Source organism: Peromyscus maniculatus, chromosome 8 (assembly GCF_049852395.1).
Source record: "Peromyscus maniculatus bairdii isolate BWxNUB_F1_BW_parent chromosome 8, HU_Pman_BW_mat_3.1, whole genome shotgun sequence".
In the NCBI taxonomy this organism is placed as follows: domain Eukaryota; kingdom Metazoa; phylum Chordata; class Mammalia; order Rodentia; family Cricetidae; genus Peromyscus; species Peromyscus maniculatus.
Window position 1 is genome coordinate 81,909,244 of NC_134859.1, and position 15,315 is coordinate 81,924,558.

Consider the following 15,315-nt stretch of genomic DNA (forward strand, 5'->3'; position numbering starts at 1 on the left):
CTGGACGCCAGTCTCATTTCATCTATTTACTGTGGATGTCACTGTCACCGTCCCAGCCACTGGGAGGGGCACACAGCTTTAACCCCTGTGTGCGGAGGGGGAGGGGGGTTGGACATTTGAGATTACAAAACCGGCTATGTACATGGGGTGTCCTAGGGTGAGTCAGTCACCTGCGCACACATGGTGGGCACAGGGGCTTGGGGTCTAAAGCTCAGGCAGGACAGGGTGGGTGTACACTGGGCAGGGAGGGGGCGTGTGTGTGCATGTGAGGACATGCTGGGCAAGGAAGGGTTTAGGAAGCATCACAAACATTGCCAGGATCACCTTGGAATCCTGGTGGGGCCGGGTTACCTCAGGGCTTTCTCAGGTGCCCCCACTTTAGAAGTGGGCCTTGGCTGAGAGCCACTACCCACTCTCAAGTCCCCAGAGTAGCGACAGGGAGGCTGTAGGACTGGGGTCAAGGGTGCCCCGCCCCCCTCCATCCTCTCTCCAGACCTGAGGGCATGCCACCCTTCTTCCCATTGACAAAAGACACAGCCCAGTATACCTGTACAGGGTGTGGGGGTGAGGCAAGCAAGGGCAGCCACTCGGAAGGCCAGGACTATGCAGGCAGTGAAGGGGACCCAGGGTCGCTGGCAGAAAACCGACAGCTCTGGTCTTGGGAGAACTGCCGTGGAGAAGTGTCTCTGGGGCACCCCATCAGGTAGAGCCATCTACAACCCTCAAGCGTCACCATGGAGACCAGACTCCAGGGAAACCCCCTAGGTGTCTCCATAGAGACAGATTGGCACTTAGGGACCACCACAGATGGGTCACTGAGATTTCTACAAAGACAGACCTGGCCATTGGGGAGACCCGGCCTCGCCCTCTGGACCCCAGGGGATGGGGAAGGTCCCTGTGGTGGCTGGATTCAGAGGTGGCAGCAACCTCCCAGGTGCCAGGGAGAGAAGGCCCCTAGCTGACCCGATACGTCGATGTGTTCTTGGGCTCTGTGCTGGGCACACACCAGTCACCGGCCTCCTGGATGGTCTGGTAGTGGCGCCAGGCAGACTTGTTGTAGACAGGCAGGCGCTCCACTGAGTCCGTGGACAGGGCCTGGGGAGAACTGCCATCAGCCTCCTGCTTCCTCACTCCTAGGCACACTACCCTTTCCCACCTGGGCCCTGATGATCTCTGCCCCTGGCATCCTAACCCATGTCTAAGTCAGCCCCATAACCAGACACTCGCTGAGACACGACCCCAGACCCAGAGAAGCCCCTAAAAGGGTCTGGACCTTCTGTATCTTGCTCTGGTCCATTCCAGAAAGCTGTTCCCTCAGGAACAGGAGAGAGGGAGGAGGTTGGGCTGTGTGGTCTCTATCAATCACCAGGGCACATTGCTTCTCAATGGAAGGCCAAGATCTGTAAGGCCCCTTTTCTTCCAAACCTGAGTCCTCAGAAGAGGGGCTCTACTCACAGACCCTGGAACCCCTGAAATTCCCTACCACATTGGTTTAAAGTTACAGCGCTTGAGGAGCCGAGGCCCGGCTCTGAGTCTGGAGGCAGGATGAGGGTTAGGTAGAACCCTGCTAGCTTACCCCCACCCCCAACCCCCCCCCCCCCCCCCCCCGTGGGCCTCACCTTGAGATAGATGACAGCATCTGTCCCAAAGCCCTCCATAGAGAAGAGCTGCAAGTCCCCTTGGAAGTACTTGGCGTAGAGACGGGAAATGGGGAGTCCATATCCGAAGCCAGCCTGCAGATAAGCCACAGGTCACAGAGGGAGCCGGGGATGCCTGGCTAGGGACAGGCAGGGGTGCTGGAGCAGGGGTGGGCAAGAGTCACTTCTGGAGCAGACGGGAGTGGGTGGCAGACAGGGGGATTGCAGAGGATGCAGAGAAGGAAGCTGGACAGGAGAGCTCTACCCAGAGGCCTGGGGGGTCACGAGCACCTTGGGGCCCATTCCCTGAGCCCAGCACTGCCTGCCTATCCACGGGAGGTGGAACAGAGGTGCCGGCGATTCAATGAAGTGGAGAAAGAGGCAAGAGAGAGCACTGAGGAAGAGTAACAGATCGGTGACGGGCAGATGATCAGCAGGCAGGGAGAGTTGGGAGGACCAGATTCAGGACAGGAGACCTTCACCACCCAGCCATGGGGGAGGGTGGAGGGTGCTTGGGAGTTAAGGAAGCAGGAGCCAGGGGGACTGGAGGAAGCCATCTCACCAGCGGGGTACCCCCAGTGCCGGGCTGGGGTGTGGGGGCTGTGGAGTACATGTAGCTGAAGAGCCTCTCAATCTTCCTCAAGGGGACACCCCCACCTCGGTCACTCATCTAGGAGACAGGGGACCAGTGAGATACCCTCCAGGGTTATGGACTCTACTCCTCACCCCCATCCCTGTGACCTCCCGAGGTCAAGTCAAGGGCCACATACTTTGATGGACAGATCTTCTTCACCCAAGGCCACCATAATCTTGATAGGGGGGAGAGTGAGGCTGGACTCGTGGCTTTCCACAGTGGCCCGCATGGCATTCTGGGGAGGGGATGGAGGGCACAGTAAGGGACACACGCTGCCAAAGCTGAGGGCCAAGGGCCGACCCTCCCGGACTCCCCTGAGGAGGGCAGCCTTCTTACCTTGAAGAGCTCGAAGAGCATGTGGTAGAGGTGGGAAGGGACGTAGACCATGTGAATGGGCTGGTTGGCGTTGGTCGCTGTGGGGATCAAGACCGAGGACAGGAGCACACCGCAAGGTAACCCTCCACAATCTTATCTACAGTGTGGCCCTCCTTCCTGCAGAGCAGACCTCCGCCCGTCTCCCCACAGCTGTAACTGACACATGGCTGTGTGCCTTCCAAGCTGCCGCAGCTAGCAACCCTTGGAAGGTACAAGTTCAGGTCCTGCTTTGCCCAGCTTCCTGGGAGGGGGTTCTGGCTCCACCTGGGGCTGGCCACCCAGGCATCTCTTAATTAAGCCATTGTGTTCCGGGGAGGTATCCCATCACACATCGCTCTCCCTGGCCTTTGTCCTCTGACCCCACATCATGTCCTTGTTCACTTACAAGGACAAGGACACCAGCCTGTCAGTTACAAGGCTTGGAAATTAGCTGCTGTATTTACATGCTCAGTGGTTAACCGTCACAGGTCCCAACCTCCCCAGCACCAAGGATGTAAGCTCTGTGAGAGCAAGAGCTTGCCTGCCTTCTTTACATGCTGCAAGTGCCAAATAATAAGCAGTTATCCAACAAATTAATAACACAGAACAGCTCCCCTCTAAGGGAACCCGACCCTCCACCCAGCTCCCCTATTCTGGCCTGTCCCCAGTGCTCTGAAACACACACACACACACACACACACACACACACACACACACACACACACACACACACACATGTTCACACACACAGACATACATGCACACAGAGCCTCATTTGCTTACCATTAACTTCCTGGATCTCTAGGTCAGGTGAAGCCATATAATACTTGTCGCACAGGAGCTTGGCCATGTCATAGGCATCTAAGATGAGAGGGAACCACTCAGGTTATGGGTGGCTGACCAGCATGCACGAACATTGGGCATCACCAACATGAACCCATGGGGACATGCCCCCTGCCACTGGGAATGGGTCACCCTCTGGCCAGGTAATCTGGGAGGGCTCCCTGGAGCTCCTTTATGGGCAGGACCCATAGTGGGGGGCTCACCTTTCACCACATCAGACACACTGCAGTTGGGGTCAATGCTGCCAATGTGTTTGGGGTGAGCTGGGTTGGTACTCCCATCGAAGATGAGGGCTGTGGGCAGAGGGAAGGAAGGGTGTTGCTGGCGAGTTCACGGGGCCTAGGCCTCTGTCTCCCTAAACGCCTTCACCTCACCTGTAAGCGCTCTGTACGCCCGTGCTAACCACGCCCCCAAAGTCCTGTCTTCTCCCCAGGTCAGGCCTTCCAGAGCCTCTGCACCCTGCAGCAGGCCTTCCAAAGGCTTCTCCCACAGCATACCCTGTTAAGTGTACTGTTTTTTTTTTTTTTTTTTTTTCCGAGACAGGGTTTCTCTGTGTAGTCCTGGCTATCCTGGAACTCCTCTGTAGACCAGGCTGGCCTCAAACTCAGAGATCCACCTACCTCTGCCTCCCAAGTGCTGGGGATTAAAGGCATGCGCCACCACTGCCTGGCTTATTTTTATTTATTTAAGGGTTTTTTTTTTTTTTTTTTTTTTTTTTTTTGAGACAAAGTCTCATGATGTAGCTAAGCTTGGCCTCAAACATGGGATCCTCCTGTCTCAGCCTCCCAGGTGCTAGGATCAAAGGCATGTGCTACCACACCCGACATAAACTCTTCAGTTCCTGAATGGTACTTAGGCCTCTGGGCATAGTGGCTGAAGTGGGGGCCCCCCCCCACTTTCCTGTCAGGGGAGGTGCCTCTCCTTGGCGTGCCCTGCCCGCACCCCTTGCCCTCTCCGAGGCCGCCAGAGCTCACTGTGCTGGTTGATGAGCATGCGGATGGAGATGCGGCTGAGGTAGAAGCGGTCCAAGAAGTACTGAATGTTCTGGTTGGAGACGGGGTCATCGCCGTACGTGTCCTTGTACTCCAGCACTCCCTGCGCCATGGTGGGTACCACGTCATTGTGCCGGTTCCGGATGGTGACCAGGGCATCCGTGAACCTTCCGAGAAGGCAGACGTTTGCCCCTATCCAGTCTCAGGCTTGGGGGCACCCCCGGCTCTCCTTTAGTCTCAACTTCCTTTCACTTTCTTCATTTTCTCTATCCTTCCCAGCCCCACGGAGCCACAGTGCTCGCCCGCCTGAAGCCCGTCCACATTCTCCCAGCTGCCCATCCATCTTCCTGCTCACACCTAAAGCTCTCAGTTCCTCTGAAGGTCTGTTCCTGAGGGCAGGGTTCCCACATCCGCTTGGCATACTGATCACTGGAGTCTGCCTCTCTCCCCGCCGACCTGGATTTCCCAGAAGTAGCCTGTCTCCCCCGCTTTCTTGGGGTATCCCTGGAGGTAGGGGCCTTTCCCTGCATCCGGCTGGCATTCCATCCTTGGGGCCCTGACCAAGATGTCCTTGCCTGCACCTGTCTTCTTGTCCCTGAGGAGGGCGCTCACTCACTGGCTTAGGGTCCGGTGATCCTCCGGGTCCTTGTCCAGGAATTCCATGATGTCCAGCAGACTCTGGACATACCTGTGTGAAGGTAGAAGGGCCATGAGCTCAGCTGAGACTACACAATGCTCCCTCCCACCCCCTCAGATGCCACAGTAGGTAGCACACAGAGCTGAACCCGCTGACAATCAACACCCCATTTCGTCGGCTCTAGGTCTCCCTGACGACCTAGCAAGTTGTACAAGGAAACCTTGCATCCGATAGTTCCCTTACAGCACATTTCTTTGCTTCAGAACCCTGTAACAGCAACCTTAGGAGGGACCAGGACCTATTCCAAAGAAATCACCCCCTCCTTGAGGCTGCATAGAACAGGGACTGAGGCCCAGCTGTATCAAAGGCCACAGTAACCGAGGGCTCAGATTTCCACCTGCCTTGCTGAGCGCTGTTATAGACGGAAGATCCTGGCACCTCCCACGGGGGGCTACGGCATCTAATAGACTATAGGTGTATCTGGCAGCTAACTGGCAAAGGGCCTCTCCCACAGTGACCTGGACCTGCCTAGGGGACCCCAGTTTAGAAAGGTGAGTAGGTGTGACTAGCTCTGTTCTTAGGTGGGACCCGGGAGGCTCACTCTGCCCTGCAACACCAATGAGCAGGGTAGGTGTGGGTGGGCCCTGGCGTCTGCTCCACCTATAGTCTTGGCCAGAGGGCCAGGTCTCCTCTCCAACTAGGAAGGTTAGTAAACAAAGCTGAGCCAGTGTACTGAGCGTCTACGTATGAGGTGGGTCTGCCTGCAGCAGCAGATGGTGCCAATCTGATACCACTGACCCCTGGCTCCACTGAGGTATGACCTTAGCTTCCCCTACAGACATGCCCGGCCTGTAGCTTGTTCCGGAAAGGTGAAAGTACCAGCCTCCCTCGGTTCCCTATGACAAAAACACTTCTGGCCTGAGGATGGGAGGGGCTACCTGGAGCCCTGTCAGGGAGAGAGAGCTCTTGAAGCCCTGCAGTGTCTCTAGAGGAGATGCTAGGTCAGGACCTATTCCAAAGCACTCAGCCCTCTAAGAAGGGAGGCAAGAGCTGGGTGGTGGTGGTGGCGGTGGCGGTGGCGGTGGCGGTGGCGGCGGCGGCGGCGGCGGCGGCGGCGGCGGCAGCGCACGCCTTTAATCCCAGCACTCAGGAGGCAGAGCCAGGCAGATCTTTGTGAGTTCGAGGCCAGCCTGGTCTAGAGAGAGAGATTCAGGACAGGCACCAAAAAATTACACAGAGAAACCCTGTTTTGAAGCCCCCCCAAAAAAAAAGGGAGGCAAGAATGAACTCTCGAGCAGTGTCCCAGCTGGGTAGGCATCCAGCAAGGCCTCATGGGTCTCTAGAACTCCGGCCACCTACAGGGCTGCCACTGCTCAGGATCTCACCTCGGCCTCCACTCAAGCTCTTCTGTGCAGAACGCCCTTTTCTCTGCACCCCGCAACCGACACCAGAGAAGAGCTGGTTCCGCTGGGTTCAAGCGTGGCCCCGGGGAAGCAACGGAACTTCTCTGGGCTTGTTTCTCCACCAGGAAGGTGGAAGCTCTTCTTCTTACTTCCCACCACATGGGGGTGGGGGTGGGGGGGCATTCGGAATGCTGGTGGCTCAAACACCTGTCACCGGCTGAGCACACTCACTCAGCTCCACTGCCGCCTGTGCTGCCAAGCTGCAGGCCACCCTGCACTGGGGGCAGGAACAGGCTCCGTCTGCAGCTCCTCCCTGTCCTCCCCAGCACGAGACCTGTGGGAGCTGCTCTTCTGGCTCACTAGCTGGGGACAGGATGGACAAGGAGACCAGCTTCCTGTCAGACTGCCTTCACCCCCACCCACAGCACACCTCTACATCAGGAGGACCTCGGTCTCCTTAGAGAGGTGTGACAGCTGACCTTCGCTGAGCTACTGCTAGGACGGACCTGACCACGGCTGCCTACCTGGGCTCGGAGGCCCACACAGGGCCTCTAATCACTAGACGAAGGGGCTCTGAGGAAGAGGGGGCTTGGGAGAGAAGCCACGAGTGTGGGAGAGGGAAGGGGACAGAGGAGGTGGGAACAGTTAGAAGGTGGGGCCACATGACCCCTGCTCAGGATCCAAGGTGGGCGGGGACGGAAGCGTCAGAGGCAGGAGGCAGAAATGGACAGGGTCCCAGTTTCCAAGCCCCTGCGCAGTGAACTTCCAAGGGAACAGATGTAACTGGTTACAGGGCCACTGACATGGGACACAGGGCGCCGGACATATCGAGGAAGGTAGAACTGTTGGAGTTGCTGTGGGGACACTGTGGAGACGCACGTCCCTGTCTGCCCCTCAAAGAGCCACTTCCACAGGCACACAGCGCTGGGTGTAGCCCTGTGACCCAGGGGGGAACACGGGAGGATTTTGCTCAGGGCCCTTGGTCTAGCTCTGAGGTACCATGGGCCTTGGCCTTCCATGTTACCTAGGCTAGAGCGGGATTCTCCAGAGAGAGACACTGGGATGAGCTACTTGGGTAGCTCCTCTCCAGAGCCAGGGAAGGGTGGAGAGGCAGGCTAAAGGCAGAGTCTGCGTCCAGGTCTGGAGGGGAAGGCCCTCTTTGGTAAAATCTAGTGTTCCTAACCTCCCTGCAAAGATAACACAGAGACACCCCCACCCACCCCCTAGACAAAGCCCTCCAGGGAGTGGAATGCAGGCCCCTGAAGGGAGAGGCAAGCAGCGGAGAGAGGCGGGGGTGTGGCCACCTGCAAGTAGTGTGTGGGAGTGGAAAGATGGCTGAGCCAAGGGAGCGAGTGTGTAAGTGTAAAGAGTGTGTGTGTCTGTGGGTGTGGACCAGCATCAACAGCAGCTGGAGACAAGGGCGTAAACCTGGCCACGGCCACGTGAGGAGGATGGCTATTGGCATGAAGGGAGACAGTGAACGTATCTCACATCCGGGGCCGCTCTGTGAATGCGCAGCAGGCTCAGGCTTGGACACTGGCTGCTCCCGAAGGCCACTGGGATGCACCAGCCCAACTGCAAAATGGGGTTCACAGCAGGAGCCTCGGGGTGGCACAGGATTTAGCTTTTAAAAAATGCCTTGGGGGATCACTACCTGTGGGGCTACTCATCAGTAACCTAGCCTGGGCCAGAAGGGACAGGCTGGCTGGCTTCCTGCAGGCTCCAGCTCCTGTTGGTGGGTCTTCTACCTCTTTGTCTGCTCAGGACATGGGCTAAGTGGCTTCTGTAGGGTGGGAGGGGGGCTATCCATAGGCAGGGCCTGGGGTCCACACACTTTGTGGACAAACTAGGGAGGTAGGTGAGAGGGTGATGTCCACACACACACACCACACCCACACCCTCTCCCACTGAATCACCCCCCTCCACGCACTCCTTCCAACTCTACAAAGCTCAGTGACAGGGGGGTGACTCACTGGCTGTGTTTCCTAGAGGTGCCTCCCCACCTGTCCAAGCCTCGTCAAGTGGTCTTCCTCCTGAGAGGAACCAACGGACACCTCTCTGGACCCTGGCAGCACGTAGGTAGGTAGGACCAGGAGAAGTATCATTCCTGTAGGTGAGCCCTACATTCCCACAGGCTTGTATGGAATGTGGAAATCACCGCCCTAGGTCATAACCCCATACATACAAAGCCTTTTTCCTGTCCCTTCCCAAATGCAGCCTCCAGAACCCACGACCTGGGTTCAAATCCACCACTACTCCCCTAACTGACTTTAGCCAAGATTCCTCACTTCCTGAGTCTCCATCTCTCATCTGGAGATGGTGAGGAGACTCACTCACTAGGGAAAGTCATAAAGCTTACAGACCATCTACGTCGGCATCTAGAATGGCCTAGGAGAAGTCAGGAAGCTTAGAGACCATCTACGTCGGCATCTAGAACGGATCTAGAAGTCATGAAGCTTACAGACCATCTACGTCTGCATCCAGAATGGACCTAGGGAAGTCATGAAGCTTACAGACCATGCATCTAGAATGGACCTAGGGAAGTCATGAAGCTTACAGACCATCTACGTCTGCATCTAGAATGGACAGGGAAGTCATGAAGCTTACAGACCATCTATGTCGGCATCTAGAATGGACAGGGAAGTCATGAAGCTTACAGACCATCTATGTCGGCATCTAGAATGGACAGGGAAGTCATGAAGCTTACAGACCATCTACGTTGGCATCTAGAATGGCCCCCGATGCTCCAAAGCCCCCAGGTATGCTGACTTCTTGGCATACCCCTTGTCTTCATTGCTTCATTGCCTCTGAAACTTCCGACATAGTATCACCTTTGACCTACAGGGGTGGCTGCCCAGAAGCATGGACTGTGGCTGGTACTGTCCAAATTCTAGCTGTGTGCGCTGGCTAGTTTTATGTCAACTTGACACAAACCAGGGTCACTGGAGAGGAGGGAGCATCAACTGAGAGAATGCCTCCAGAACACTGGACTGTAGAGACTCTGTAGGGCATTCTTCAAATTAGTGGTTGATGCAGGAGGGCCCAGCCCATTGTGGGTGGAGCCATCCCTGGGCTGGTGGTCCTGGGTTCTACAAGAAAGCAGGCTGAGTAAGCCATGGGGTGCCAGCTAGTCCTGACTTCCTTCACTAATGGACTATGTATACCAAATAAACCCTTTCCTTCCCAGCTTGCTTGGGGCCATGGTGTTTCACCATGGTAACCCCCTTGGCCATGCTCCCAAATGCTGAACCATCCACTGGGGAAGTGTTTTCTCTGACTTTGCTCCTCCTGCTGTGTCCTGGCATTCCTTCCAAGCTTTGAGGAAAGAATAAGTCAGGCTAAGCCCCAAGATGTCTCACAGACTCAGGAAGAGGAGGCACAGGTGGTCCAGCGGCCCCCTGCTCTCCTCCTGCCCTCCACACCTTCCTGAATGCCTCAGAACGGTGTCTTGGGAGGGGTCTGAGAAGTCCTGTCCTGAAGTCATAGACCAGCTGGTGAGTCAGCCAAGCCAGTCATCCGGACAGACTGGAGGAGGGCCGGGAGAACAGATGGTACCTTCTGTCTCCTCCCGACAGCTCAGCTTGGCCACCCTGTGATAAGACACGCAGATTGGCTCAGTGGTCCTGAACCTCCCCGTGTAGGGCTCAGTGATGGGCAACCTAGCCAGTGCGGGCCACCTGAAAATCAAACCCTGCCCTCCACCCACCCTTTACCTTCTCAGTTACAGTCACAGCACCCTCTTCCCCACACTTCTTTATAGCTTTGGAGAATCCAAGTCCTTCTGTGTATCCATTTCAATTTTCCCATTCGTTTTGCTTTGAAACATGTTTCACTCTATTGCCTGGGCTGGTCTTAAACTCCTGAGCTTACGATCCTCCTGCTTCAACCTCCTGACCACTAGGAAAACAGGCACTGCCTCCACCCTGCTCCGTTTTCTCCATGACTTCCGTCAGCATGCACTGTGCACCTAAAACATACCTGGCCTTGTGTGTACAACCCTGTCCCTTACTGGAGGCCACCTCTCTAGAATAAGCCGGGGAGATGCACACCAACGTGCACACACAATGCTGGAAGGCACCAAAGAGCTGCAGAACACCCTGGCGGGGACTGGCAGGAGAGAGGGTTATGGCGGACGTGTTCCATCTACACTTTGGTGTTTTACAAGCGTCCAAATGGACACTTCTGCAAGGGGAGATGTCATAATCAATGCCATTTCTTTTTTTCTTTTTCTTTTTTTGTTTTTTTGGTTTTTCGAGACAGGGTTTCTCGTGTAGCTTTGTGCCTTTCCTGGAACTCACTTGGTAGCCCAGGCTGGCCTCGAACTCACAGAGATCCCCCTGTCTCTGCCTCCCGAGTGCTGGGATTAAAGGCGTGTGCCACTCAATGCCATTTCATACACCAACCAACCAACAGACAAAAAGGGCCCTAGCCTTCCCTGCTCATGACCACTCCACATGTTTGTACTGTACCTTGTTTGCCCTGTCTTGGCAGAATTTCATTTCCCAGGAACACCACGGGCTCCTTGTGGGAAACTGCCGCTGTGTCTTTGTGTGTGTGTGTGTGTGTGTGTGTGTGTGTGTGTGTGTGTGTGTGTGATACTGAGACTTGAGCATGGGGCCTCATCTAGAGCAGGCAACTGCGTTACCACTGACCTACAGTCTCAGCCCTTGGTTTACTTTGAGACAGGGTCTCACTAAATTCCTCAGGCTGACCTTAAATCATGATGGTCCTACCTCAGCCCTCGAGCTGGGATGATAGGCCTGCACCACTAGTGAGGCCCAAACTGCCTCTCAGCTGCTGAGGGACAACCCAGGGCTTTGGCATGCTAGGAAAAGGCATGTTTTTATCACTGAGCTGCACAGTCAGCTGCTATTTGCTTAGACATGGGACAGTGTTGGGTCCATAGGTATGACCCAAGTTCCCAAGTCCCAGGGAAACCTTGGTCATCCCGCGTTGCAAATCCTGAAGACTAGATTTCTGTCTAGTTGCCACAAAAGTCTATTGATGACCAGCCAGGGACATGCCCAGGGACAGACACACCTTTGTTTACGTTTCATGTGAGGTTACTGGCTAGTGACCTCCTGTTACCCAACTCCAGACAGAGTTCTGTGCCTACGGCTACCTGTAATAAACTTGATCCCTGCCCTTGAACTCTTCGGGGACTGTATTGTCTGTGTTTAACTGAGTGCTTCCCCAATACTCAAGACAGTTAGATAACTGCCTTGCCACTTGGATAACTGCATCGTCTTCTTGTTTCTTGTTTTCTCCAAGTTACCTGGGCAAACAGGGGCTTGGGCTCCCGGAGCAGGCCAAGGGTTATTGCTGACATTAACATGACTTTTGCTCTTAACTGAGAAAGCTGCACTTCCTTGGATGGACCCTAGCTTCCCAGAGAAAGTAGGATGGTGAGACACAGACTGAACTTGACCTTTGTCCCTGCTCAAGCTGAGGATTTCCACGTGATCCTGGGCAACTCCCCAGTCTCCTGGAGCCCCTGGGCCTTGCCTCTGACCTAAGAACATGGTGATAATGGAGGGGTGACGTCATGCGCAGGGCCTCACCAGCTCTGCACCAGTTGCACCGAGGGGGTGCCCAGCACTCGGTCAGGCAGCAGGTTAATCTCTTTCATGATGTTGGCCAGGCGCACGGGCAGCTCCTGCCGGAGGAAGGTGAAGGAAGTTTTCTCGCAGGCATTGCTGGATCCTGAGGGTAAGAGAGAGGCCAGTCAATAGCTGTAAAGCACGGGAACGGGCACACACGTGGAGGCTGGGCAGGCTGAAATGACCAAGTGACCTATCCGTGGCACACAGTAAGGCAGCCGTCCTAACACAGCAGTGTTTGAGCCTTCCCCCCAGAGAACCCACCACCCGGCTTGACACTTCAGGAGAGGTATCCCCTCCTAACCCCCATCTAAAACCCCATCTCTTTAACCAGGGAGACAAGACGTTCCTGGGGCTCATTCTGAACTGCGCTGGCCTAAGTCACCTCACTTTTCTGTCCATCCCTCTAGGTAGGCACTGATTTCAGGGAACTGGTCCAGGGGGCAGAGGTAGGTACCTAAGCAATCCTTCCCTCCCTGGAGTGCTGTGCCTAGATCCCCAGGACTGTAGGAACTCAACGGCATCCCTGAGGCAGCCCATCTCATCCAGGCTGAGGAAACAGATGGATGCCAGTGGAGAATTGGCCATGTCTAATGACCATCTGTGAAGCAAATGGGGACCTTGGTCCAGGGTCAAGAGGGACAGGCAGTGGAGGAATGAGTAGTGTTAGCCTAGAGACAGGAGACCCAGGATCAAAACCAGGCTGCGCTTCGGTTACCCAGGGTATGCCACCATCCTTGAGGGGCTCAGTTTTCCCCATACAGGTGGGCTGGGCTCCTGCAGGCCCCTTCCAACTGTGACACTTTGCTCGGGCTTTAGAGTGAGTCCTGAAGGATTTCCCACACAAGCAAAGCTCAAGACTCCAACAGAACAGGGAGACACAAAGGCACCTCCTGGAAAACAGGTGCCCAAATCTCGTCTGCCACCTCCCTGTCTTCCTGTCTGTGACGCAGCTGTAACCTAAGCCAACTCTTGAAAGACCTGGGCCCACTCCTGATCACCAGCTGGCACCGTGGGAACGCCATGTAGACAGAGAGGGACATACAACGTCTCCATCCACCACCTGGCACAGCTTTCTCCTGCCCCAAAGCCACCTCCACCCCCAGAACACTGGTAGTGGGTGATCCTCAGAAACCCAGGGATAGCCATGGGAGGATGAAAGCCACCTGACTACCTCATGGCAACTTGGGCTCTGCCCAGCTAGAAGCGGCTGCCAGGCCAGAACAGATTTGATCTTCAAGTGTCCTTGCCCAGTGGGCAGCTGCAGGGGTGGAGGCTCACCAGTCAGGGTAGCTCCTCCTGTCAGCACCTCCTACTCAGAGGGCCCCCTTCCCAGCTGCCCCGGGATTTCTCCCTGGCTCAGTTCAGAAGTACCCCACCCCGTGCACAGCACAGGTCTTCCAGGTGACAGGATCTCCCTGGCAGTCCCAGCAGCATGTCCCCTATTTACTCCTGGTCTCCCACTCTCAGTAGTCAGGATCCCCCATTAGCTCTATCACGTTTGGATGGGGTCCTACACCCCCCACTGCCTCCAACTCTCCATGACTCCTCCCAACGCTGTCCCCGAGCCCCCATTCTTAATAACAGTGTGAAGGGGCACCCTTTAACTCTTTCTGGGCAGCCAGGCTTGCCTAGCCGTTTACCCATTCCTGTCCATACTCTTCCAAGCCAACCCGCCTGCCACCCAGAACCTCTTCCTCGGTCGTTACCCTGTCACTGCCAGGGTCTCCTTCTCCGCGCCCAACGCCCCCTGTGCCCACCTACGCTGACTCCGTACCAAAGTCTAGAAACTGCTTCATGGACAGCGGGGACGGAGAGAACTTGCTGAAGTGCTCGATGTACTTGGGCGCCCCTGCTAGGGACGCATTCTTCAACAGCGCCCGGACCCAGCGCATGGCGACGGCGCCCGCGGCTCCGGCTCGGCTCCCGCTGCTGTCCCGGAGCTGGAGGAGCTGGCACCAGCCCTCGGCTTGGCCCAGCTCGGCCGGGAGAAGCGCTTCGACCGCCTCCTCCCTATGCCTGCCCTGGCTGTACCTCCAACGCCTAGCCAATCGGCTTGTCCCTGCGCCTTGACGTCTCCAATGGCCGCGCACAAACAACTCCGGGAGAACCAATAGCCTTGCGCTTCGACACGTGGCTCTCCTCGGGGCCCACCCCCTTAACCGTGTCGGTGCTGGAGGTGGCCTGTTGTTTTCCGCCGCTGGTCGCAAGTCCCGCCTCCCGCCGCTAACTCCCTTAGACTTCTAAGGGGGCGTGCCCCGGGTTAACCCCTTCTTTCCCAGAGTCCCGCTAACCCTTCGGTTAGCCTTCTACTCTTGCCTTTCCCTGGCTCCTTCCCCGTCTCCTTCACTCTCCCTCTCCTTTAACCCTGTCTTCCCTGCCTTGTCTTTTTCCTAAAGGCACCTGTTTCACCTGTCTTGATGCTCACCTGTTCTGCCATAGGAGCTCTTGGTGGTTTTCCACTCCTGTGATGGACCCAGAAAGAACGCTTGCGAAATTGGGAACCAGAATGCAAGCCTATACTACTTACTCTCTCCTATAAGCGTGGAACCCGCTAGCTTCCATAAATATCCAAGCGGCCCAGGAAGAGGCGGGGTTTTCTTTTCTCATGTGAAAAACATCTAAAATCGGGGTGGAAGTGTAGTTCAGAGGGTATGACACTTGCTTAGCATGCGTGAAGCCCTATATTGATCTCTAGCACTTGAAAAACAACAACAAAAATCCCTCTGGACTAGCAGAGGCGGCGGCAGGAGCTAATTTTAGGAAGTTCCAGTTTATTATTCCCTAGCTCGTGTGGCTGAACATAAAACCTTGAACGTCTTGCACAACCACCTAAGAAGGCAACCTTCTGTGTACCTAGCCTGAGAAGACAACCATCTGTGCCGCTGGCTTCCTTATTACAAGTCCCTTATTATAATTATGAGCTCCGGAGCTCAGCCCAATATTCCTAGTAGCCTGGGCCTCTTTCCTGCAAAACATAATGCGCCCTCTTTTGGCAAAACGTGGTATGTTTCCCACTCTCTGGGCCAACATCGGTTCCTTAGTTCTTCGTTTATTGACCCACCCTTCCCACACCCCTGCTAAGGGCTGAACTTTGTTCCAAAACACCAGCAGGGGCAAGGCTTAACCTTTAATAGGGTCTGGCAGTTCTGCTTGAGACAGAATTTCAGTTCAAGGCCCACCTGAGGTAGAGTGAGTTCAAGTACAGGCTGGGT

General features: G+C 55.7%; 1 protein-coding gene across 2 annotated transcripts; it reads right to left on the bottom strand.

Moving 5' to 3' along the window:
* Positions 1 to 11: 11 nt before the first annotated feature.
* Positions 12 to 15,049, bottom strand: Pdk2 (pyruvate dehydrogenase kinase 2). 2 transcript variants are annotated; one of them, XM_042282662.2, is made up of 11 exons: positions 14,529 to 15,049; positions 12,062 to 12,203; positions 5,077 to 5,148; positions 4,443 to 4,627; positions 3,672 to 3,761; positions 3,409 to 3,486; positions 2,608 to 2,684; positions 2,408 to 2,506; positions 2,200 to 2,307; positions 1,620 to 1,733; positions 12 to 1,095 (listed from the first exon to the last, which is right to left on the bottom strand). In XM_042282662.2, the coding sequence occupies exons 2-11, from the start codon at positions 12,127 to 12,129 to the stop codon at positions 955 to 957; spliced, it is 1,032 nt and encodes a 343-aa protein (XP_042138596.1). In that variant the 5' UTR covers positions 12,130 to 12,203; positions 14,529 to 15,049; the 3' UTR covers positions 12 to 954. The 2 variants fall into 2 exon arrangements, with proteins under 2 accessions (XP_042138596.1, XP_006971999.1); XM_006971937.4 differs by having other exon boundaries at positions 13,878 to 14,637.
* Between the last annotated feature and the right edge of the window lie 266 nt (positions 15,050 to 15,315).